The sequence below is a fragment of the Anopheles coustani genome, chromosome 2 (assembly GCF_943734705.1).
Source record: "Anopheles coustani chromosome 2, idAnoCousDA_361_x.2, whole genome shotgun sequence".
NCBI classification, from domain to species: Eukaryota; Metazoa; Arthropoda; class Insecta; order Diptera; family Culicidae; genus Anopheles; species Anopheles coustani.
This window is the reverse complement of record NC_071289.1, coordinates 41,030,432-41,056,826: the sequence shown is the minus strand read 5'-3', so window position 1 is coordinate 41,056,826 and position 26,395 is coordinate 41,030,432. Positions and strand designations below refer to the sequence as shown.

At 45.1% G+C, this 26,395-nt stretch overlaps 3 protein-coding genes across 5 annotated transcripts; 2 read left to right on the top strand and 1 right to left on the bottom strand.

The window, feature by feature from the left end:
• Positions 1–242: 242 nt before the first annotated feature.
• On the top strand, positions 243–5,130 carry LOC131264403 (ribonuclease 3). The gene is made up of 3 exons (XM_058266707.1): positions 243–854; positions 932–1,515; positions 1,808–5,130. Exons 1-3 carry the CDS (start codon positions 243–245, stop codon positions 5,055–5,057), a joined length of 4,446 nt encoding a protein of 1,481 aa, XP_058122690.1. The 3' UTR covers positions 5,058–5,130.
• Positions 5,131–6,253: 1,123 nt separating this feature from the next.
• On the top strand, positions 6,254–7,424 carry LOC131263192 (ribonuclease H1). 2 transcript variants are annotated; one of them, XM_058265358.1, is made up of 4 exons: positions 6,254–6,413; positions 6,501–6,645; positions 6,784–6,890; positions 6,954–7,424. In XM_058265358.1, the coding sequence occupies exons 1-4, from the start codon at positions 6,322–6,324 to the stop codon at positions 7,324–7,326; spliced, it is 717 nt and encodes a 238-aa protein (XP_058121341.1). In that variant the 5' UTR covers positions 6,254–6,321; the 3' UTR covers positions 7,327–7,424. The 2 variants fall into 2 exon arrangements, with proteins under 2 accessions (XP_058121341.1, XP_058121340.1); XM_058265357.1 differs by having other exon boundaries at positions 6,501–6,890.
• A 3,894-nt stretch (positions 7,425–11,318) lies between these two features.
• LOC131267577 (uncharacterized) lies at positions 11,319–26,133 on the bottom strand. Of its 2 annotated transcripts, none has more exons than XM_058270483.1 (6): positions 24,882–26,133; positions 14,246–14,350; positions 13,850–14,147; positions 13,067–13,766; positions 12,691–12,969; positions 11,319–12,624 (listed from the first exon to the last, which is right to left on the bottom strand). In XM_058270483.1, exons 3-5 carry the CDS (start codon positions 13,991–13,993, stop codon positions 12,722–12,724), a joined length of 1,092 nt encoding a protein of 363 aa, XP_058126466.1. In that variant the 5' UTR covers positions 13,994–14,147; positions 14,246–14,350; positions 24,882–26,133; the 3' UTR covers positions 11,319–12,624; positions 12,691–12,721. The 2 variants fall into 2 exon arrangements, with proteins under 2 accessions (XP_058126466.1, XP_058126467.1); XM_058270484.1 differs by having other exon boundaries at positions 14,279–14,350.
• Positions 26,134–26,395: the final 262 nt, after the last annotated feature.

The following is a 26,395-nucleotide window of genomic DNA, read 5'->3' as shown; positions in this document are numbered from 1 at the left end:
CCCGATGAAATGAAAACGTAAATAGTGGAGAGCATGTGGCTTGCTTATAAGCAACATTTTCACAGGTGTTTGTTTGTTTTGGTTGACACCACCGGGCGTACTGTAGTGAATTTGCCAAACCCGTGAAAATCCGGCAAATTCTTGAATGTAAAAATATTGTTCGTGTTGATACCGGTGGCCATGATAAGTAGTGCCATTTCTGTGTTCGAACAATAGAAACAACCAATACCGCTGCGGACAGTATGAGCCACCAACGTCAACCACATTATCATTCTTCTGCGAGACAAAACAATTATCCTGCTCAAAGGGGACCACCTCCGTACAGCCATGGCACATCGCTTCCTCCACCGAGTGTTAGTGGGAATCCCCAGGGCAATGCAGGATTTTCTTTGCCTAATTTCAATATTCCTCCACCGAACTTCGTTAATGCGGGAAGAAACCCACCACCACCAGCTCCATACTATCGCGATAGAGCAGGGAACAGTACAGGTTCCGGTCAGTACCACCAATCAATAAATAACCCACCATATAAACACCATGGATACTCGGGAGGTGGCTCAAACTATTCGTCCGGGAGACGCTACGGAGAATCACCTCATGCAAGTTCTGGTAGCGCCGGAAACAGTGGGTATGTTCATCCTTCGTCATCTCACAGGCCCTCCTCCTCGTATGCTCGACAATCTGCTTCGAAGCACCATTCCATGGGCAGCGGAAGGTCACACTCAGTCCCCGCAAATGTCGATCGCTCTAGTCGATCCAGACTAGATCGTTCATCGTCGTGCAGACGAGAGTCGGAAGATCACGGTTCTTCTTCCGGGGAACGGAGGAGTACTCGTCATTCTCGGTTCAAAGTGGTATGATAGTAAAAAATCAATTATTTCACTTAAAAAAATGTATTCAATTTTGTTCAAAATATTTTTACCTGATTCAGGACACTGAACGTGCGGAAATCCTGTCCAAATGGTGCCGTAACTATTGTGAAACATCCGAGGACATTGCCCGCAAGCTCGTCGAGATGGCGAACGATGAAGATCGTACGCTCTGGGTACGCTCATCGCCGGCGGAACTATACTACAAACGCGTCTCGGATCGGGTCGTCCAATCGACGGGACGCCTGGATGCCCTTTGCACCCTGTTCGACGAGGAGCTCATACGGCGGGCCGAACGGATCCGTGCCACGCAACCGCCGTACAATCCGCCGCCGCGTAAACGTAAGATGAAAATGTGCCGCCACAAGCACGACAAATGTTCGTCCTCATCCGAGTCTTCCGACGATGAGATTGAGTTCGAGGATGAGTGTAGCATGGAGGAGTTGACGGCAAAGATAAAGCATCCACTACGCCTGCACGTGGACCTCTGGTACAACGATCCGGGTGAAATGAACGATGGCCCACTGTGTCGCTGTTCGGCGCGGTCCAGGCGGACGGGTATACGGCATGGAAAGTACCCGGGCGAAGAGGGATTCCCTAAATGTGCACCCAACTCAAACAACGCGGACAAGTTGCACCATTATCGGTAAGGATTGAAGAAATCGATGTCAACTATTATTGTATAGGTATAACCACATGTGTTGGTGCCACAGTAATTGTTTTACAATTCCAATAGTGAAAAATCTGAGTTTATTTAATTTTTTTTTAACATTTATTTCGTTATATCAAATATCCCAAAATAAATTATCGATACTCAAAACTCGTTAAAAAATATTAAAGTTACAGCTGATAGCTGAGAAAAATACAAACCGGTCGAATTAAATAACCCACTTAAAACGAATACTTACCTTTTTCATTTGTTAATTATTTCGTTTTAGCATCACTATTTCTCCCCCGACGAATTTTCTTACGAAAACGCCCACCATCATCAAGCACGATCAGCACGAGTTCCTGTTCGAAGGATTCTCTCTGTTGGCACACGAACCGATCGATGAGTTGCCAACATGCAAGGTGATTCGCTTCAACATCGAGTACACCATCCTCTACATTGAGGAGAAAATGCCGGAAAACTTCACCATCCGCGAGCTGGACCTGTTCGATCGTTATCTCTTCCGGGAGCTGCTCGAACTGGTTGACTTTACCGTGCAACCGTCCGGCTCGACGGAGGACAACTCCTGCCCGTGCTATCACTTCTTGCCTCGCTTCGTCCGTGATTTGCCGGACAATGGCAAGGAGGTGCTTGCGATGAGCGAAGTGTTGCGCTACCTGCTGGACAATTCGGGCCCGTTGGTGCCGCCCGATATGCTCAAGGAAATGATGGACATGAGCCAGAACGAGTGGCAGGACTACGTGGACTACGTGAAGGGCATGGTGGTGACGAATCCGGGCATGAAACCGTGCTCGGTCAGGGTGGACCAGCTCGATCGGAACGTAGGTGACGTACCGGAAGCGACGGCAGTGGACGAAAACGGCCTGATGCACCCGGTGATCGTCCATTTCGGCATCAGGCCACCGCAGCTGAGCTACGCCGGCAATCCCGAGTACCAAAAGGCCTGGAGGGAGTACATCAAGTTTCGCCACCTGGTTGCCAACATGTCCAAGCCATCGTTCGAGGACAAGCGCAAGCTGGAGGCGAAGGAAAATCGTCTGCTAGAAATGCGCATGCAGGGACGCATGAAGCGCAACATTACGATCGCGGTCAGTGCGAAGGCGTTCCACCGGACGGGCATAATGTGCGATATGGTGCAGCACGCGATGCTGATTCCAGTTCTCACCGGCCATCTGCGCTTTCACCGAGCGCTGAACGTGCTCGAGAAGTACATCGGGTACACGTTCACCAACCGTTACACGCTCCAGCTGGCCCTCACACACCCATCGTACAAGGAAAACTTTGGCACGAATCCCGACCACGCACGGAACAGCCTGACAAATTGTGGCATCCGACAACCCGAGTACGGCGATCGGAAGATACACTACATGAACACCCGTAAGCGAGGCATCAACACGCTTATCAGCATAATGTCGCGGTTCGGGAAGGAGAATGAAACGGACAGTAATATTACACACAACGAGCGGCTAGAGTTTCTTGGTGATGCCGTGGTGGAGTTTATCACCTCCATCCATCTGTTCCATATGTTTCCGGACCTGGAGGAGGGTGGTCTCGCGACGTACCGAGCCGCGATCGTACAGAACCAACATTTGGCCGTGCTGGCAAAGAAGCTTCACCTGGAGGAATTTATGTTGTACGCACACGGTTCGGATCTTTGCCACGAGCTAGAGCTACGGCATGCGCTAGCGAACTGTTTCGAAGCCCTTATGGGGGCGCTCCTGCTCGATGGTGGAATCGAGGTGGCCGACCGGGTGTTTGCGTACGCCCTCTTCCAGGAGGACGAATCGTTGCGCGACATCTGGGTGAACTACCCGCGCCATCCGTTGCAGGAACAGGAACCGTTTGGCGATCGGCATCACATCGAGTCCTTCGAGATGCTCAAAACGTTGACACGCTTCGAGGAATCGATCGGGGTTAGCTTCAACCACATCCGGCTGCTGGCGAGAGCGTTCACCGATCGTTCGATTGGATTCACAAATCTTACGCTCGGGTCCAACCAGCGGCTCGAGTTCCTGGGCGACACGGTGTTGCAGTTGATCTGCTCGGAGTACCTGTACCGGCACTTTCCGGAGCACCACGAGGGCCATCTGTCGCTGCTGCGCAGCTCGCTGGTAAACAATCGCACCCAGGCGGTCGTTTGTGACGATCTCGGCATGACGCAGTACGCGGTCTACTCGAACCCGAAGGCGGACCTGAAAACCAAGGATCGGGCCGATTTGCTGGAGGCCTTTCTCGGTGCGCTCTACGTCGACAAGAAGCTGGAGTACTGCGAAACGTTCTGCCACGTGTGTCTGTTTCCGCGGCTGCAAGACTTCATCATGAACCAGGACTGGAACGATCCGAAGTCGAAGCTGCAGCAGTGCTGCCTAACGCTGCGCACAATGGATGGCGGCGAACCGGACATACCGGTATACAAGGTGATCGAGTGTACCGGGCCAACCAATACGCGCGTCTACTCGGTCGCGGTGTACTTCCGCGGGAAGCGGCTCGCTTGTGCCGACGGGCATAGCATCCAGCAGGCGGAAATGAATGCGGCAAAGCAGGCGCTGGAAAACTCCAAGGATCTGTTTCCGCAGCTCGATCACCAGAAGCGCGTGATTGCGCAAAGTTTGAAGCGGCAGAAGGTTCCCCGATCGGCAGCGGGGCTTCGCATGGGCGCATCATCTACAGGAGGGGGAGCGGGTGATGGAATGGAACCGATGGAAGATGATGACGATGAGCAACAGGGAGATAGAAAGCTTGACTCACCCAGCAACGGCAACCGACAAGATGAGGAGCATCGTTCCGATCCGGCAGAGGAGGCTGCGAAAAGGCAACGCGAACGTAAGAACGCTTCGGTGTTTCTGCCCGAGTCGGCCCGCCTGCCAAAGCAGTATCAAATGAATCGCAGCTCGAGATCCAGCAAGAGCAGCGTCGGAAGCGGTTCCAGTAGCGACGCTTCGCATTCCAGCGATGAGGGTAGTGTTTCTCTGCGTAAAAGAAAACGTAATCGACACGGTTCGTTCGGCAGTAGTATCAATAGTGAAGAAGAGGACGTAAAACTTGATAAACCCACTGATAATACTTCTCTTGAGGATATTAAACCGAGTCCGCTCAAGGAACGTAAGAGTCCAACGGAACAACTCGAACCCCCCACTGCAGACCGAAAGGTAGAAACGGGACCAACCGGGTTCGAATACAGTTCCTTATCCGAGGATGACGACCTTGGGCTGGAAGATATTTCCGATTCAGACGAGCACTTCGGAAAATCATGTTCACCGGACGCGATCGACACGCACGATATTAAACAGGAAGAATTGGAGGACAGCCTAGAGAACGCGTCCGTTGATCAGACGGTTTCCGTTGATGTTGAGGCTCCAGTAGAGGCACAAACAGACAAACATGCTGCAAATGAAGAGATTAAAGTAAACACCGTCAAGCTGGAGGAAGCGGACGATGTGTCGTCGGAATCCGTCTCAATTAAATTGGAAGGTGTCGATGACATATCATCCGATTTGGAGGCAGGCGAGATCGATTAAACTATCAAACAATTCCTACACATTTACTCAATTTAGTGTTTATCGCTATTACGTAAAATACTCTATGCTTAAATATCATACCAAATTGTAAAGTGCACATTTTAAACCAATAAAATTCGATTCAGAAAAAAAAGTTCGTATTTGTTTTGAGTCAGTAGTGAACGTCCATAGTCAGCATAAACGGTTGTTTTTTAAAACATTGGCTGGTTCGCGCATGGGACATATGTCCGGTGTCGCATGGCGGGGCAATCGATGGCTCACGGAGTGAGGTCAGTCCGAAGGCATGCGATAACTTTTTATTTGGTAAGCATTGTGGTAACTGAGGTTCATGGAAAATAATGCAATAAGGCAGCCATCAGCGAGTTTTTAAGCTAGCACGCTTAATAAACGTTTATAAATCATTATCCATCTTGAACTCTATTGGTACAGTGTTCTTACCAATCTCCTTGTTTGCAGTTAATAATCAACAGGGTCAATCCAAATCCTAGCTGCCCCACATCTCGTGCTGTTTGAGTCAATCAAGCGGACCACGAGTTCTTGTGTCCTGACAACGGAAGGAATTATCTCTCCCGTGGACGGCGGGTGGACATATGGCTTTTATAGCCGGTCCCAAAGGACGAGCCCCTTTATAGGAGTTCGGACAGAGTCGGTACGCCTCTGATTACGAGTAAGGGAACAAACGTTCGACTTAGCGTAGGAGGATATACCCCTCGCATAGCGAAAGAAGAAGAAGAACAGGGTCAATCTGTTCCTATCTTAAACCCTTCCATATACACTCCCTTTCTCCCTTCCGTGGCATACGCTCTCGAAAGCGTAACTAGAAGGAAGGTACTAGGAACAAGAAGTACCAGCACTTTGTAGGTAGACATTGGGGTAAACCCGTTGTGCGACTATCAAGATGGACTTGAATCCCGCTAGGCAATTTCGAGCAAATCGTCCTCAAAAACGTCCTCCATGACACAAACATCGAGCAGTTTTGTATGGTGAGGAGGACAAGGAGGACGATTGCTCGAAAAACGTTCTCCTTTTGTTTCATCCCCATACAAAAATGGAGGACGTTTGTTCGCGCGGAGGACGTTTTGAGGACGATATTTCGAGCTGCCTAGCGGGATGTGAATGTCTCAAAAACCTTGAGAAGCGCTGCATTATGAAATGTCAGCCAACAAACGTAAACAAAGTGTTTCTCGGGCAAAATTGCAGATCCTCCACGAACGGATCGGCCGTTCGTAGATATCCTGACAGATCAACGGAAAGCATTGCTTGGATGTTGTTTTTATGGCAGTCGCTGGACAGAATTCTAAAGATGCCGTTCTATGCAGTAGCCAAAGGACGCCAGGTTGGAATTTATAACACGTGGTAAGTTTTAGGCCATAGCGGCGTCTCATTAAACTGGGCCAAAGGATGATATCATCTATTGGAAAATCCTCTCGCTCTCGTTTTCAGGCCAGAGTGCCAGCAACAAGTGAATGGATTCACCGGTGCTCGGTTCAAAAAGTTTGCCACGGAATCGGAAGCGAACAATTTTGTTCAGCAAAATAGCGGTGGATCTAGCGCTGTGTCGAGTACAAACTGGGGCAGAGGTAGCACGGTAGGAAAACGAAGTTTTACCACCGGTGCGGATACGACGCAGCCGGTTAAAAAACAATTCAAAAAGACTATCCTTCTCGATGAAGCACCGAAGCCGGTCAGCAAAATGGTGAAATATGGGCTGCACTACTTTTCGCAGGATGATGACGGATTTGTTCACGTGTACACGGACGGATCGTGCGAGGGTAATGGACAGGCGCACGCTGCTGCCGGCTTAGGAGTGTACTTCGGCGAAGGTCATGCCTTGTAAGTTACTCTGCTAAGAGTTGTGTATTCTTTTCACATACTTTTATTGTTTTTTTGTTTTAGAAATACCGCCCAGCCCGTCAGTGGCCGAGCGACGAATAATTGCGGCGAAATACAGGCTGCCTCGATGGCTATACGACTCGCCAGAGCACAGGGCGTCCGTCGGCTTATGGTCAATACGGACTCTCAGTTCCTGATCAATTCCATCACCAAGTGGCTGCCGGGCTGGAAACGGCGCAACTGGACGCTGGCAAGCGGCGGCGAGGTTAAGAACAAGACTGACTTTCAGGAGCTTGAACGGGAGCTAAGTTCTGGCGATATCGAGATCAAGTGGAATCACGTCGATGCACACTGCGGCATCGCAGGAAACGAGCGTGCGGACGAACTGGCCCGCCAAGGAACACAGATGTATCGAACGATGCGTAGAGGACGATAAACGGAAACTTCTCCCATTTTGTTGTTGTTGACCAGCTGATTGAAAAGAGAAGGTTAAATACAAGTTGAAAAGAATAAAGTGTGATATAGCACGCAAACGGAGTGATTGTAATTATTAACAGACAAAAAACACAATGAGAAATTGTAATTTAAATTTATTAAATAGCGCATTTTACTTCCACCCTTTTGCTCGCTCCCGTTTTGTTGGTTCTCGGTTTTGTAATTTACTTAATTCAATCTATATACTTCACCAATTAATGCTTGATGTTGAGTGTATTACGTCTGTTTTCGCGAGCATGTAGGATAGGGAGTGATGTTCGAGAGGATCGTAATCCGCCGCCAGGTTCGTTTCGTTTGAATTCTCTGTTCGGTTCATATGCTTAAAACAGCACATTGGCAAAAAGCTTATTTAAATGTTTGCTTTGTGGGTGGGGGCTTCTTATTTCTTTATAGTTTTTAAACCCCACCGCGAAGAAACGCATCCTCTTCTCTCTGGGGAGGTGAAGGGGGGTTTTTCAGTAGTTTGACATACATTATCCCTCAGGGATTCATTCCCAGTTTGATCACGCAAATGCTTTCCTTCCTTCACATCTCTTAGAATACGGTGTTGTTCGATTTAATACTACGGTACCCTTCCTACCGGCTATGGTGGCAACACAAGTTGACGATGGTTTTCCGATTTCGATACTACCGACATCCGACGAGGATCGGCAAATCCGACAGTAGAAAGGAAAAACAGCCCCATATACATAGCTGATGGACAGAAACGAACATTCCTTTTTGATCCCATTTGAATTTGGTTCGTATAGCAGCCGACCGGCAAGGACATCATTCCAGGCGTTCAAGGGAAGCAAAGCAAAAATTTTCCTCTAGCAAATTGTTTGACGAGACAACGAAATTAATCGCTGCCGACGTCCACGTTTGTTTCTTACGCGATGGGTTTAACGGACCCATTCGATGCGTTGCGCATTGACAAAGAAATAAAATATACCCGGGAAGCTACATTCGAGGTGTTTAATTTCTTATACTGGGTTGTTTTATTCTCTCCTCATCTTTACGTCTTAGCTTGACACGGGGAAAAAATTCCTGATGGAAATTATTGTACGTGAATTTTACTCACCGGAAAACACAATTAACCTGCCCCTCACACCTCACGTGTGTCACCACAGCAGGTGGCGTTTCTTGTGGTCTCCGGCACGCTTTGGTTTTTTGGCCTTTCTTATTCCTGCCTTTCTAGCAGCGTAGCATTTCTACTTTCGTTACGATTAGAGTAAATGGTTTTCCCTATGGACGCCCATCAAATCATCGTTTCTTTAAATCTATAGTAATTTTCTTTTTCAATCAATTAATTTTATCTTCATTCGAAACGATTTTTTCTTTTCTTATCCCACCCTCTTGTGATTTACTTCATTTTCTTTTGGTTTCGATAACAATCTCGTGTGGTCCTAAATTGTATGTGGTGTGTGACGTATATATGGTAAGGTAGAATAATATTTCGCCCTATTCAGAGACAGCTAAAATTTAACACGATACGGTTTGTATGTTTTTTTTCCTCTTCACCGCCTTCTTCTGTTTAGTAAGAATCATCTCTTGATCGTTCCGCCAGACTTTTTGTAAGAGATTCTTCTGTATTAATGCTAGTAGTATTTAGGTAATGTCCAACTGAACACAAAGTCCGTTGATGGTTCTTTTCCTTTCGTTACAAATGTATAGTATAAAGTTCACCAGCATTCCAAGCCGCTCCTGCCGCTAATCTCTTGCTCTAGCTGCTTTTCGCTTAGCCAGTTCCATTTTATGATTCAACTTGCGTTCAAAGTTTGATTCGTGAAAGCAGGCCATTAGCCCCTATTTAACCTGTCTGTCTTTCGACGGAGACTTTCTCGCGTACTCCGCTACTTGGTATTTATGGGATATCGGTTAAAGCTGGAGCAATCTCATATTTTCATTTTCCTCCCGTTTTTTCGTCTCTATATCGGTGCTGCCTTGCATAATGTATGACCGCAAATTCCTTAGCGTTTTTTTTTCTAATACTACAAACGAAACGCACGTTAATCTCTTCTGTCCATTTAGTTTTAGTTTGTCGGGTCAATTGTTGCTTTACGTTTTTAACTTTTTATTTTCATTACGCTGCTTATAATGAAGACGTTTTACTCGTAGATATGTTTGTTGGTATGTTTGTGCCGAGGGGGAGGATGTGATGTGATGTATGCCATTATCATGTATGTTCAATTATTATTCCTGTAATGGTTGGCGGGTATCTATTTATCCAATTTTGGTTTTCTTCTACTAAGCAGCTGGCCGCAAAAACGTTGCTCTCCGGTTTGGGCCTACTGGCTGGCTTGCCGGGTGACCGATACGGGACACGGAGTATTCGCTTTGATGGAAGCAGAGTTACCTCATTGAACTTCTACCTTAGCCCTTAGGCTAAGAGAGAATAAACTTCTCTCAAATGACAATGGATGTGGATGAAATAAATTTCGCCATTGTTTGCAGAAGCTGATCAATATAGCTTTTTTTTCTTTGTGTGCTAAAGACATAGGGACGCAAAATCTTTCCAATACCGCAATGAGCAATCGTAGGCTCCGTGAATGACAAAAAAGAGCCTGCAACATGGCATTCGTGCGCATAAGTAAACCGGCACAAGAGGGGACAACTCTGTGCGCTCTGACTGCTTGCCACCTCGCCAATCAAGTGGAAGTTGCTGGACGGTACCTATCTAGCATTACAATGTTATCACAGGAAACCGGGTAAACCTGTTCCGTTCCGTCGGGGACCTCAGTTTTTGTGAGTCGCAATCGAGAGTCTGGAACGAGAATGAAATGGGGAATGGATTCTCTGCCCCACCCCTACCACTGCTCGGGGTAGGGCGTTCATGACTAGACGTTAAATAGTAGTGTGATGATGTAGTATTTTAAACGACGAACGAAAAACTAAACAACAACAACAGACTCCATGCTAACACTCGCACACGTGTCATTCCTTTTCATCGCATATTCTTCTTTTCTGCCATCCTACTCCTTAGTATACCTTACTGCGCCACTGCTGACTAATCTAGCTCAAATGCTCGTTACTACCGTCTCCTAGGTTCTTGAATTTGAATGCGATGAAGGAACTATTCTGTAACAAATAAACAACTAAACCCACCCCAAATGAGAATTCATGCTTAAACTTTCGTAACCCAAATCCAAACAGCTAACCCAGCGTGTTTCTATTGATTGTCAAAAAGTTGCCGAAAAATTATGTTTTTGTTTTAACCAATCCAGCCAAATAAAAGCGCCGTTTCTAGTCACCGTGCTCTTCCTTACTACAGCTAAGCTAGCTCTAAGCAAATTCTCTCCCACTTGGTACAAAAAGGCTTTGAGTATTTGAGGTCGAGTAATAGAGGGTGAAGTTGAAATTCGAGAAGCAAAAAAAAAACACTTAACGCCTCTACAAGAACTAATGCGCAGCTGGAGTGAAACAAACTAAAACCCCAACCAACCAGGAACGGAAGGTGGAAAATGATTGTCAATTAATCGGTGTACCGGAACGCGACCTTAATGCTGGGTGGTGAGGTGGGTCTGGGTGTTGCATTGTGGTGGTAGTGGTAGGTAAATGTTATATGCAACATGGTTGCGATCGTTCAAGCGATAATAAAGGTGATTTGAAAACCTTCCATCGATTCTCCGCTTATCGGAACTACGGACCATTGTGCGCGGCGATGATGCATGCGTGTTCAGTTTGATCCCTTCCTTCCGGTTTGGCGTTGTTTTTGATGCATCGATGCATCGATAAATTTTGAACAAATAGATGACACCATGGCATATCCTTGTTGTTTTGTTCGCGAACGGAACGACAGAAAGCGTTCGGGGCTGTAAGCTAATTATCAGTTCCGCAGTTTATGTTTTTAAAGATTTTCCTGTTTTAACCCTACAATTTCTAATTCATTCATCATTCATGCGCCTGTCTCATGCTTGAAACACTAGTGCAATCTTTTAAACTCAATCGCTTACGTACTATGTGCTGCCCGTTAAGTCCTTTATATCGACCCCCACCATGGGTGGGTCCGCCGGATACGATGGATTTTTTACTATATACAAAGCATACGTGTGACCAAACACTATCACTAGTAGCGAACCAAGCTGTACTATACAACAGTATTATTATAATATAAAAACAACAAAATTCCCGTATGCTAAATACATCGATAATTTCAAGGAGGAGGAGCAGGATACAGAGCAAAAAGAGACAGAAAAGAGCAAATGATAGAGAAGGGAAGGCAAAAGGAAGGGAGAGGTTAAAAATAACCCATACCTATATCTAATTAACCTTGGCCATTTGATAGATCACATCATGCAACAAAACCGTCCATTTTTCGCCTTTTTTGCGGTCGCGGCTTTTTTTCTTTTCGCCAATTCCCTTCACTGGGCAAATTCTATCGATCCTGACTCGATCCAAGAGTAGGTTTGTTTTTTTTTTATAAGTTTCTATGTTTTCCTCTTCATACCTCCGATGAACTACAAGGACAACCGCACCTCTACACGCAATAAATAAGGATAAATGGGGAAAAAAATCACCAAAAAAATTGGTTACAGCTGGGCTTCAGAACAAAACAGAACGCAACAGGTGCAATGGCTTAGAAGAGAAACCTCGTCTAACTAGCTAAGTGTTGTTGTATTTGTCTTTTAATGTAATTCATGTGCATCATGATGATAATTTGTATGCTGTTGTGCTTCGCCGTATTTAGAACGCTTATGCCCGAATAACGACGTTAGAAGCAAACGATTATCCTCGGTCATTAAATGTTCATTTTCATTTTTAAAAAATCACTTCATATCATCAAAAAACAAACATTCAACAATCGCTTATGGTGGTAAATTTTAACGGTTTGTTCAGCGAACCAAAAAAAAATCCCAAATTGCCAGTTCTGTTTCGATTGTTTCTGTGGCTGCAACTGAAAATGAAATTAATTTCATTCTGAACGTGATCCAAAAACTGGTTAAAACCATTCAAAGTAAACCCTTGCGTTTTTTTTTAATTTCCCTGCACCGGACGGGTTTTTTCCTTCCTCTTTCCGGATGCGGCATGGTCATCTCATCGCCCGGAAATTGAATTCGCCGCTTAATTAGAAGACTAATTATGTACGACCGCTAATATCGAAGGATTTCAGTTATAATTTAAGCACGACCGTGTGTCAAGCTAACACACGTCTCATTGGGGGACCGTAGAACGTTGATGGATGGTGTTTACCTTGATGAGCCTTGTCAAACAAAAAAAACCCACGCAGGACGCTAACAGGATGTTGCTTCGAATATTCGAACTGAAAAAGATACGGATACTATCAATCGCGGGCCAGCGTACGGGCGGTGCTGGGTCGAAGCCATACCTTTTTCTCCACCGGGGCTCGCCTGTCTCACTCAGTCCTCCGTGAACGGATGCTCGGACGTGTCGCTGATGTTTTTCCGTCGGTTCTCGAGAATCTTCGTTGCTTGCTCGAGCGTTTCCAGGTAGTAGAGATTAGCCAAATCCTGGTTGGAGTAGTTGCTTTCGTCATACCCGAACGTCATGCCGAGGATGATGTTGAACGCGCACGTATCGTACGCGTGGCAACCCGAGTACCGGTAGAGTGGTTTCTTGTTGTACTTACAACCACCAGACTGTGCACCTGCAGAAAATTATGAAGAAAGTGTGTGATAAAAATGGGTTTGGTGGTGATAAGTCTATTCCCGCGTCTATTCCAGTGCAGAGCCAATGGGCCTTACCGATCGGATGTAGACACTCTAGCGTCAGTGCACAACGCACCCACGGCAACAGCACCTTCTCGTTGACTGTCGCACTGTTGCGGAAGAACACGAACTCGAGCGACGTCATCGGCAGGAAGTAGAAGTTGTCCACCCCGGTCTCGAAGTACTCGAACATTTTCGGATGCGTCCGACTGGTGACCGGTTGCTTCGTCGCGCAACCCAGCACGCCCGAGCTGCTGTTTTCCGCCCGCAACCGCACGTCCTCGATGTCGCGCGCCGGATTGCTGCCCTTCAGCCGCACGTTGTTCTCGGTGAACAGGATCATCTTCGAGCGGGCAAGCGCATCGTGGATAATGACCGGCCGGAACGCGTGCATACTCCGGTCTGCCACGTGTGCCGGCAGCTTGTTCAGATCGTACGTTATCACAGCACAACAGTGCGGCGCACCGGACGATGAGCCGTTGCAGAACGTCTGCAGTGTGTGCAGGTCCGACTCCTCCAGCCCAAGATCGTACACCAGCAGCGGCTGAGTCGGCAGCTTGAACGCCATGCTCTGCACGAACAGCAGCGTCGAGGCTAGCTCACCCGGCAGGGCGTACGTGACGACGGTGAAGTTTGCCCGCGTGCCATTGTACAGGGGCTGCGTGAACCCGAGCTGCGCCAGATACTTCGGATCGATTTCGGGTCTTCGGTCGGAGTTCGATTCGCGAAGGTTTTGCTGTACAAACATAAAACGAATTGTATTTTTTATTGCATTGAAGGCTTGCCGGATTAAGATATTAATATATTCGTTTTGCTTACCTTAAAATTACGCAGATGTTGATGCGTCTGGGAGACGATATTTTTCAGCGAGTCGTTCTGCTGACCGGCGGAACCGAACAGGATCAGAAGAAAGGTGGTCATTAGCACGCACGTCAGTATCACCAGGAATGGTTTCGTTCTCATGGTTCCCCTTTTTGCCTTCCTCGGCGATAACCGCCGTCCGTCGCTGTAATTATGGTGACCCTGCTGTGCCTCTGACCGGATGGGGGAGATGCGTGTGCTGTTCTCTGACGCTTCCTTCAGGGGTCAATTCGATCCCGAACCGGGTGTACCGAGTCTATGATTTTCGAGGCCAAAGAAATGGTAGGACGGTGTCAGGGGTTATCCTTTCCCCGTTTGCTGGCGGTACTACTTCGGGTGGTTTCCAGAACACACCTGGAAACGACGGATCTGGGCTCGATACACTACCTACGGCCGTTCAGGGCACTCCTCCACCATGGTAGCAGTGTCGAACGACGATAGAACGGTAACGTACGGATACTGTATGACGATGTCAGTGGCCAAGAATAAATAACGTCGTCCGATTGGGAAGCATGAAATAGAAGTGAGAAAAAACGAAAGAGAATCATGTACTGTAAGTGGGGAACTTGTTGGCGCACACGGGCGTCAACATTTGCTTTGTATATCAACAGACAAACAAAATTAGCGATAAAGCGCAACGCAAACTCGTGCCCTGAACCTCGAAACCGGGAGAATGAGAGATTCAGTTAGCCCCGTATTCCGCTGCACCGTACATTTGGCGATAGTACAAAGAGGAGCAGAGGAGTTTCAGCGATTTTGGACTCGAGAGGTTATGTTTTTATTTTTTGGTTGATCAAAAATGATTCATCCTACCAAAAGTGAGTCGACGCCATCCTATCAAATTTCACCATCAATGGTTCGTAGAATAATTGACTAACGTCCGATGGCCCATGGCCGTTCGTGCGCTTTTCCGCATCGGAAGGGGAAAGTGAAGGATAAATTAAATGTCACTCGTTGAAAAAAAATAGCTACATTGGCAACATTGATAGAGCAGACAAGCCACATGAGCCGAGCCTACACGGGATTACACGATAAACTCTAAGGCTCGGGGAGTGTCTAGCCCAGGGGTCGACAAAGTCTGGCCCGCCGGCTGATTGTACCAGGGCTATATGGAATTTTTAATGCAACTTACCAACAATATCGTAACTGTTTATTCCTATGACGTGTTCAATATCAAGCAATTTCCTAGTATCCAATCGCATTTTTACTATTGATCATTCTAAAATTTCCCTGTCTCGTACCTCTCGTCTGAAATGTCCTACGTCTCTAGCACAGTTAGTTCTTACTAGACTTTTTCCCTTTGCATACGGGGATAGGGTGTGGGGGAGGGTGGGGGGGGGGGGGAGGGATTCACAATATGATAATCAGTCCCACCTCTTACCCCAATATAGGTTTGAGAATGGCGGAGTTAGCTTAAGCTATTTCTATACAATAAACTAGGCAATTCGTGTACCCGATCTCTTGTCCAACATTTGGAGAGGAGTTACCACATTCCAAGAATGGCAAATTAAGCAAACCGCAGTTCCTACAGAAAGATAATCTTCAAATTTCCAAATTACATTTCTTTTAAACATGTCACACCACTCTTGGTGATGACCCCATGAGTGTGTGCACTGAATGTCAGCCCGTCATCCAGAGTAACTGCCAGATTTTTAATCTGGGAGACTCAGTCAACTGGTTCCGTGTTGATAGGAATGGAGACCTGCCCGATCCACTCCATCGTCGCCATTATCATATAGTGTGTTTTACCAATGTTTAATGCGAGTTTCTTGTATTTCAGTCGGCCATCCAGAGCCTTTAAGTCTTCCTTCAAAAAGGAATCTGCCTGCTTCATGTCCTTTCGCAATATAAATATTACTGTGTCATGTAAATATAACAGTGTCCAAGAACACTACCTAGACGAACCCCAAGGCCGTTTTCAATAGGATCTGAGACAGATTTTTTGAAAATTGTCCTCTATGTCCTTCTTCTTCTTGGCGTAACGACCTTGTTGGTCATGTCTGCCCCTTGAAGGGCTTACAAGACTTTTTGCCTTGGAGTACGTGGATAGTAAATCCTCTCGTACAGTCTAGGTGGTGAGCCTCGGTGCTCATGGGCCGATTTTCTAACTGGCGCTACGCGAACTCGCGGTCGGCTGTCGCGGACCCTCTCTGTATTCTACCTGCCAGATAATCACTCAACCAACTGAGTAAGGAACAAGAGTCTCGACATTGTTTCAAATGCCCGCTTTAGATCCACGAGAATAGGAGTTCCGGTTCCCCACTATCCATCAACCCCTTCCATATCGCAAGCATCAGGTTCAGTACCAGATTCAGTGCAGTTTCACAGGAATATGTTTCAGGATATCCCGACTGCTCCCGGGCGAACAGGCCGTTCTGATCCAGGCATTCCACCAATATTCAAAACATCGTTAAGGTAAAATGATTTAGGATAAGGATTAGTATCAACTATTGATGTCTTTTCATCGTCTTATTGATGTCTTGAACTCTATTCAAAGATTCAAATTACACAGCAAAATTATAATAATGAGTGAAATGAAAAGCAAAGTCTTTTGCTTACTTATGGACTCTTTCGGAAATCTAATCTTTGCAAAGGATATACATGAAAAAATATTTACAAAATTTGTTCGTGAGGATTTAAATCTAACGAAAATAAGTATCACAATTAATGATTAAAAGAAAATTTAAAAAAAAAATATTTTACCTTCTATCAGTATTTTGTTTCGTTTCGATTTCAAAAACTTATACTTAATTTAATTATTGTCCTAAATCGCTCCGTTTAAAAATGGTTTAATATCTGACTCGCGGTTCAGATATTAAAACGTGTGCCCACCCCTGGTCTAAACACCAGGGAGTGTTTGGGTGCAGCATAGCTCGGCATGTACGCCAACACCTGAGCTCACGCCAAGCAAAGCGCGTTAAAAAGTTACACACGCACACCATTCTTCACATTCTTCATGCGCTAATCAGTTTTTTTTTATTCAATAACATGTTTTATCATAATAAACGTGTCTTTTCCATGCTCAATTCAAACGCAGTTGAATTCTCATGTAAAGAGCGCTCAGTTCACAAACCACAACCTTTCCCAAACGTACTATCGTTTTTTTATGGACCGCACTCCCTTTGCGATCCCTGGCGGAGCGTAACAAAAACCTTACAGGCAGGTCCTTTTAGGACACCCGTTTACCGCAACTAAGTGCCCAAATTAGTTGTGGTGGATGCCACCACCCCCCATCACCAACACGCGGCACAATCACGACATCGAACGACCCCGCGGTAAAGTGGGGTCCCGCTCTCTTCCCCTCTTCCCTGGAGAACGGAGCACAAACGAACGGGGCGGCATGTCGGAAAATTTGTGGTGCGTGTTAACACAAGTCAGGCGTCCGCACGGTGGGCAGCATGGCGGCGCCGTTTGACGCTCGGCTATCGGCAGGAAGGATTAAGTGCCGTGTACTCCCAAACGTGGGTGAGAGTGGTGTGGCTAGCCATGGTGGCGCTATTGGTCGGCTGCAGTACACGTGGACGGTTGCTACACATTCGCCTCATTAGGGAAATGCGATTTGAATGTAGTCCCGCGCCCCGGCCCGAGTGTTTCGAGCAAGAACAAATAGCCGATATGACGGCGATGATCGGTGGTGATATGATTTGGTCGAATTATTGCAAGCATGCAAGCACACGGACTTGTTAGGCGGCGATCATCACTTTGTCAGCCTGTTCCGGTTGGAAGATTATAACCAGAAATGCTACAATATGTTATTTATGACTGGTGATCCACATATCATATTCCATGAAGTCATAGGACTCTGTTAAGCAACGATGCAAGATTTTGCATTCAAAAACTTTACCTACACGAGATAGAATTATATTCTAAATCCGTGAACTTGAATTGTCTTTTGCAGGAATTTATTTTACTAAGCACCATCAATTGAGTTAAAAGTTATTTTATATTTAACATTTCAACAACAAACGAGGCAATTTTTAAACTATATTTATGAACTTGGCTGAAAACCTAGCGAATTTTGATAATATCTTCAAAAACAGATACTCTGCAAGAAAACATTTAACTACACTTTAAAGAACACAAAAAAGGAATATACTCATTTACACAAGAAAGGAACATAGCTACACATTTTTAAAATCATTTTTTGTTTATAGTAATTTCATAAAATAGTCAGTTGGAAACATGAGTCCCGCAACAGCCGTATGGATACGCCGATTAGAAAATCAGCCCGAATCCCAAACGTGACCAGACCCTCCCCGGTACGAGAGGACTGACTATTCATGTACGCAAAGTAAAAAAAGTATAGAAGCCCCTCTTGGAGCAGGCACGACTGAAGCTGGTCATTACGCCAAGAAGAAGAAAAAGAATTGAAAAGTTTGCCAAGTGTGCAAAAAGTTAAAAATATGGAACAAATACAATGTTCTGCGATAACAGTTGTTAAAGGAAATAATAAAACAATGTTTGCTTCAAATCTACTCTAGAGTAGCTCTAGTTGGATTATCAAGCCGAAGTTCATCACAAAACTGAGACTTGTGGCTAAAAAAAACAACAACGAAATACAGCACAACTGCCAGATAGGAGAAAATACTTCAAAAATGTGTTCATAATCACCGATACATAAAACAAATACTTTTTATCGTCCCAGTTTGTTGACATAAAAAGTTCGACCAAAGCAGTAAATTTTTTTCCTTGACGCCAATTGGAAAATAGTTTTCGGTAACTTTTTATTTCCATAAGACCCAATATTCTCAAATATTCAAAATGTTTTGTTGTCCGAAATACAATCATAAAAGCAAGCATTCTTCTTCTACGCATGGTACGGAAAAAAGTGTTTGTCACCAGCACTACTTAAAATTCAAGATCTATTACACACTCTTGTTTGTATTCATCGCTTATACCAGCTTACATATATATGTGCTTCTATTACCAACCTACAGAACACTCGACTCTCATTACACGACGCTGTTAATTACAGGCCGAGACAGAGGACGCAATGGGTAGAGAAAAAATAAACCCAGACCCGGTTTCGTGTCGCTCGAAGATGAATGCAATTTAAATGCAGCAGCCCTATGTGCCAGGCGTGCGGGTGGTAGGCGTTCAGCCGCCGCGATTAGAATACATCAACGAAGGTGCAACTTCTGGCCCTGGACGACGTACGTATCGAATGTCAAGTAATTGATATTGCATTCAAAAGAATCACATACACTACTTTGCGTTTCGAACTATGTGTAATTAAGTTGCAGTTAATGTAGATACCTCGGCACTGCATTCGATTGATGATAATGCGTTATGCAATATGGAAGTATGAGGAGTACAAACTGCTTCTTTTAGCCGGCCTAGAGAAAGATAATATTCAACCAAATGTTGCTAGATTGCACCAGCGAGGTCTACCACTTCGAGCAGTTGTGACACAATTAAAACATGCTCATCCATACACTCGGCGGATTGCACCGGAGGCAACGCAAAGTCGTCCCACGCGAATGCACTTTTGTGCCTTGTCCGGGAGAAGCGATCGGTGTCAAGATATGTCACCAGTCTGACTGATAAGCCGTAGGCGAAACCCCTGATGGGGAAGCGCCGGTCCATACCAGTACGCGGTACTGGCCTTCCCACCTTCTCCCGGGTTCCGATAAGAGTTGGTGGCAAATAAATAAAGCACGCCGCCGGTTTGTTTACACTGACAGATTTCTCAACAAAACACTTGACATAGAAATGATAGCATATTTTACGACCGTATAGGAACCGAACCGGGAAGGATAATAAACTTGGCAAATGTAAACTTCGACCTCGGGACTGAGCAATTTTGTGCGGCCACCGATCGACAGTTTATCTTCCCCTGCGGAATGTTGCCGACGCAGAGAAATTCGTATTGCTTGAGAGTTATCAGTAGTCGTCATATCGTTGAAACAGGTCCGGATTGTGTCTGCCGGGTTCTATTTCCGTAGCTTATCTCTGACATTTTGGCTGCATTATACGCTTAATGGGCGTGTGAGGTCTTATCGCAGAGGATTTGCACGTCTGTGAGAATTCCAGAACAAGTAAGTGTTCAATAATGGATACCGCAAAGGAGCATTAAATATTTAACTCATCGGGTTTTCCCGAAAAATTGGAACCCAATAACATGAACCTAAGACATACTTCATTCATAACCAAAACATCCTATCCTAACACACACGAAATTAATGACAATCCGGAGTTTTTTAGACATCCTTGACTATTATTCAAGATTGTTTTACTGAAATATACCAAACATGCAATTAAGATTTCCTATTTTTCCCAGCTAACTGATAAAACCTTTTTGAATTAGATAATTTTATCTTCTAAAACAACCAAAAGTGTTGTTGAAGGGTTGTTTTTTAGTTCCAAGAAATGATCTTGACCAGTTTATTTTCCTATTTATAAACGTATTTTATATAAATTTCAAAGTAGTTTCATAAAACAAAAAAATACCCTTTTTACCCATATCCTATCCACTGCTATTTTTATTTGTTAAGCTTTTCTTTTTTTTAAACCGTAATTAGCATAGATAGTAAATATAGCAACCAAAACCTAAATATAAACAGCACATTACTTTATTTCATTTTTAATCTGGATCTAACTGTTAGTTTTTTCTAAAATAGCCTTTTCGCCAAATCAAACTTTTCATTGAAATACAAAAAAAAACAGTTTTGTATGATTAAACATTGTATAAGGGAATTGACTAAAGGGAAGTTAAAATACTAAATAAAAATAGAATAATAATACATAAAAAATTCAGTAGTTGCCGTAACAGAATTAAATTTAGTTACTTATCCCTTTCTCCGTACCCAAAATTGGGCGTAAATGTGCGACAAATTTGCGTCATCAAAGATATCAGTTTTTGAGCAATTCTGCAACAAATGATACGTAGGGTGGCTTTTTGTTGTAGAAACAATCTAAGCGGCAAAAAAAACCAAAGCAAAATATGGGTATCAAGAACCCAAGCAAGGTTTTTAAATCCATTACAAAAAACATGGTTACTATAAAATGTTGTTGAAATTTGTGGTTTATATCCATCTTGTTGATAGCGATATGTGAGTTTTTACCATAACATTCTTATATTTGTTCATTCCAAAATGTGTATAAAATTTCTAGTTCACCTGTTCCCTCTTTAGTATGCAGTCATCAGTGCAAACAAAACTAAACTCAAATCAAAGGAAAAAATAGACCATGATTTGATTGGACTTTTGGCGACATTTTCAAAATTAATTATTTTTCTAGGCTCAATAAGTTTTATCCAAACACTTGACCGACTAAGCCCACCGTTTGTGGTATTTTGAGAGAAATAAAACAATTTCGTTAGGTATATGTACATATTCTCGCCTTCCTTTACATTCCTTAAAGATTATTACTGCTGGATGTGGGCTTCCACCAACTCGACGTAGGGGGCGGGGAGGGGGGGAGAGCTGCATAGTGCAACGCAGCGGGGTTCCAATATCCGGCCGAACGAACGAGTGGTCTACCGGATACGCTGCTACTACGCTGCCGACCGAAGCTAAATCGATTGAAGTGAAAGGATTATGTAACGCGACATAATTCTGACATCCTTCCCAAGGATCAAGTGCGAGCAGCTAGCGGTGGTTTCAGGAAGGATGCGGACGCGTAAGGACACCACCATGACGACTCATGCTATCCTCCGTCTGCCACAGGAGGGGTGGGAAGCAATTTTCGTTACGGTCGATGTTCATTGGCGCCATCGGAAAGGAGAGAAATGAAAATGGGGCACACTGGGGGGTGCTTCGTCTGGGAGTGACGGACGTGGTGTTTTGTTACGAAGGAAGATTGCCGACTGCCCTTTGATGTTACCCAACCGAGGTCGATCAGTGGCACGGCACGACAAAGGTGTGTCTGTGTGTTTGGGGGAGCTCTATGCTCGTTTTCGACCTTCCACGCGGGGACAAACCAAACCGTGCTAGACCAAGGAGCCAAGGATCCAAGGAAGTAAATAAAGGTTCGCCTTAGTGAAGGGGAGCTAAAACGGTCCACCACGAGATGGTAGGCACCACGTAGGATTGCATGTTTTCCATGCTGCCTTGACTGCGCTTACCTGGTGTGCGAGTCGTGATGAAATTTTTGGACGCCAGAATGAATTTTTCTGGGCCTTTCCTTCAACGACCGCCCGTCCAGCTTTTCATGGTCCAATTTTCTCACCGCACTGCGGCAGAACACGACGCGACGGCGTGTGCTGGGTAATTGAACCCCTGCCTACCTTCAGTTAGACTTCTCCCACGCCCCTCGTTTGCCCTTGGTTCTTAGTGTATACACACCAACAAACGTTTGGCATCCCAAACCGTAGCACGGTTAGTGAAAGTCACCAACATTTTCGTAGTACTAGTTTGTGTTGAGAGTTGGACATTCGCAATCACTATCACGCTCCCTAGGATGTCACGTCCAAGGTGTCACGGAGGGTAATTTGACGAAATAAACCGACGTTTTCCGGTGGGTTTAATTACCAGCTCTCTAGTGAAGTTCTCCGGCACCGGGAAAGACTAAAAAACAAACTCGGACATCCCCAGTGTCGAACTGGTCAGACGGTGGCTGCCTCTTTGCAACACTCAACAAGTTAGGCAAATAAAGTGAGACACACCGGACAAGAGTGGTTTGCAACAGGGGGGGAGGGACGCGGACAGGAACGGCATAGCCAGCCACCCTTCGAAACCTTCCAGTCGCAGGCAACCAAATCGGGACCGGTCGTCTTCTGAACTTTGGGCAAACTTAATTAACACTTTCCAACAGACAGAGGGCGCCTCCGGCCGTGGATTTTTTAGGAATGGGGAGTAGCAATTTTTACTGTTGCGCACTCCGAGCACGAGGACACACACACACACACCCGCCGATGTTATCTAGCGGGCGGTTATTTTCCTACCCTTTTGATGAGAGTGTCGTGTGCCCGGCTTGTTCGGCCATTCTTGTACACAACCCATCCCGGTCAGGTGGATCGGATATTTGTGATACACTCGAGGCTCGTGTTAAAAGAGGTAGTAGAGTAACAGTTTTTTGAAGAACTGGGAGTGTTGAGGCCCAGCAAACAAAACTATAGAACTCACCGTAGATTCACCGTCAACCGGATTTAATTATTGCATGTTGATGCACCACGGTCAGGATATGAAGTTGCGGGTTCAAAAGGATGGAGGCCAGCTAGTGCTACCCTTGCACATTGTTCTTATCTCCAAGCCTCCAGCTGACCGTAGCCAAACAAAGGCAAACAACACTGTAGCTTGTTTGCTGCCCTTTCGCAGTTAACGACACCACTTACTATCGTTCGCTTCACGAGACCTCTCGCGACCAAACCTACGGGATGATGTTGGCTTTATGGATGACGCTGGAGCAATAAAAATTACCTCGTTTGCCAGTGGTGTTGTTCTCGTCGCAGCAAAAAAAACCCGGCCGCATTCAATTATCAACCACGGGTCGTAGTTTAAACTGACTGAGCCAGTATATGACTCAAAACTGTTTATTCTTTCGAAACTCTCCAAAGGGTTATCGTTCTAAGAATTCTTGTGTTGGACCGGAACGCACCTGACACGTTTGCTTCTTATCAGCTTAATTTCGTAGAACATGCCCGAGACTTACAGCCTACAGTAGGGAAAAGTAATAACTCGGTGGAGAAGATAATCTTCTAATCGCAAATTTTTCATTTTCAAGCCTACTTAGCATTGAAAATGATAGTTATAGGAAAAAGGGGTTATCAAATCAAAAATAGAAGGAAAGGGCTATGTGCAGCTCATTTATAAAAAAATGATTGAAACAAATAATCTTTAAACTGGATGTAGTATATCCCTATATCTCATAATACTGCTAATTTAAAAAGAGAAAAACTCCATATTCGCTCCCAAGCATATGAAATTGTAGTTGTTCCAAAGAATGCTCATTAAAAAAATATCCAATTGTTAGTTGGCATTCATATGAGAATGACAAGCATAAAAAAAGTGTTAACCAATCAAAGAAAAACGAATATTTTCGCAATACAAAAGATTTCAATTTATTTAAAGAATGAAACGATAATAAATCAAGAGGTTGCTTGTGAAACGTGACAAACTTCTGAGAAGTTGCTTTGTTTGTTGTGAATTGTTCGGTGGCTGAATGCCAGCCTCTGACAACAGCGTAAAATTCTAGACAACAAAACGAAGTTCCCATCGGGACACCAGAAAAGGCATTCCAGGAAGCATGGCGATGAATTTCTAATCAATCGCTGACTCAAAAGCTGCTTATCATTAAATACTGATTACTCGTCTCATAGCACAATCGGTGGATTATGTAAACACTTCCCCCATGTTTATGAATTACCCCCGGATGATGGAACAGATCGTAAATGTGTATGTACATGTAGTGCGTTGGAATTAAACAACTTTCAAAGCGATGGTGTAAAGGAAAATGCTACGGTACGGTTTAAGTGCTTTTTTGTAGGCGGCATACTACAACCTTCAGGCCAACTTTGCTCAAATTTTTCCCGTCCAAAACACCACTTAATGTTTTTAACTATCGAACGGATCGTTTTGTTCCGGTGACAAGAAAAACAGCATGGCTTCAGCGGCAGAGAAAAGAAAAGTGAAACTGTCTCTCAATCACCACCTCCAGCGTTATGGCTAAGTCGAGCATGCCCTACGTTGCTAGTGCTGCAGGTGGCATAATCATGCTCTCCAATTAAACTCCGTACTTGCATACGTACGAGTACGTTTGGGAGGCAAAGGAGACCATACAACCGTTTGATTTTATGCTGGGTAAGAGGTAAAGATACACCTTACATGCCACCGGATGTGTCTTCGATGGTAACTCTTTCTATTTGCCAACGATTGGAAAAATACTGCACCACGATTGAAGATAAACGAGTTGACTTATAGTTGCCTAATTATGATATGCGTTCATCTATACCTACTGTAATTCATACCCCACACATGCCAGCTGTAACCCTACCCGGTCTCAATGAAAAGATTGCGATTAGATAGTAAGGGAAAAGTTGCGCCCATCGTACCTGTTGTCGCGGTTGCCTTCTTCGGTGGAAATGCGAACGTTCCGTTAAGCACTGCATAGTGCCGCAGCAACAACAAAAATAACGAAAAAGTTTGCTACTATTGGGAGTGAGTATGTGTATGTGTATGTTTCGCTAATTTGCCCCCGAAAAACGCGCTTCTTTTTTCCAATTTTTTCACCCCTCTTTTCTTGTCCACCTTTTTCCCGTTCGGTGGTTTTTCTATTTAGCGAACCGCGTTTCACTGCACGTCACACTGCCGGACCACACCGACACACGCTTTGGGACGGAGGATTTATGAATTTACGCCACCCCGATGAAACTGAATTTTCACTTTTGCTACCCTTTTTTCCCGGTCAATCGCGCATACCGACACAGGCGGCACCGATTTCATCTGGGGATGTGTAGTGTTTTGAACTCGCGAATTTTCGCTCAACCAATGCTTGCTGCGAGCATCGAATAATGGCTGCACGTAGCAGCGGCTGGTATTACAACACTCCTTAGGTGCGGAAAACACAATCGATAACACCGTGTGCGGCCACCGCATTCACTATCATTTTTTTCCTCCTTTTGGATTTCAATGCTTATTTTCCACTACGTGAGCACAGCGCTAGAATGGAACCACAGATCTTTTAATCGGGAAAACTCGAAGCCACCTTCAATCACACTCCTTGATGCACGAGACGAAGGCAGATACAAAGACGCACACACAGACACACACACACACACACACGTTCCTGATGATGCTGCGGCGATAGTAGAGATTTGCTTTCGCAACCAAGCGCACCGCTACCTTGGCGACAGAATTTATCACGGTCAATTGCTTTGCACAACTCCCACGGTCACACGCGTGTATATTTTTTCGGTTTTTCCTGTATTTGCTGGTGGTCGTTCTTGTGCGGATCGCGAAGCGCTCGTTTTGCCCCGCCTAATGCAAGCCAGGGGTAAAACAGAGTAACTTGCGTACTCGGGCGTCAACGCTTGAGGCCAGTCAAAAACCACCAGCAACACACCGGCAACTACTCCTATTGGAAGCCACAGCCAATAATACTGCTGTAGGAATGACACAATATTCGCACTTCACCTCACTTTTTGCCGTCGTGAATTGACGCCATCCTGGGCGTAGGGAAGCAAAACCTTCCTGGACACAGACGCCGCTGTGTTTCGACTCAACGTCAAAAAGATAGCTTACTGTTGCCCGATGCGTTTCTCGGATGATGCTAAATATGGCCAGAAATTGATTATTGGTTGTAGATTATCACCTTGGACGGCGATGCACCTATTTCGGCTGAACCTTTAACCACTAACTTGCAACTAACTCACGACCCTCAGAATAACAAAACAAACTAGTGTTGGCAGAATCGGGATTCGGAAGATTCGAAGATTCGATTCCTAGACGGATTCCAAAGATTCGAATCCCATTTGACGGATTCTAAAGATTCGAATCCCATCTGACAGATTCTAAGGATTTGGTTCCCATTTGACGTATTCTAACCACCCCGCTACACGAGCCGCAA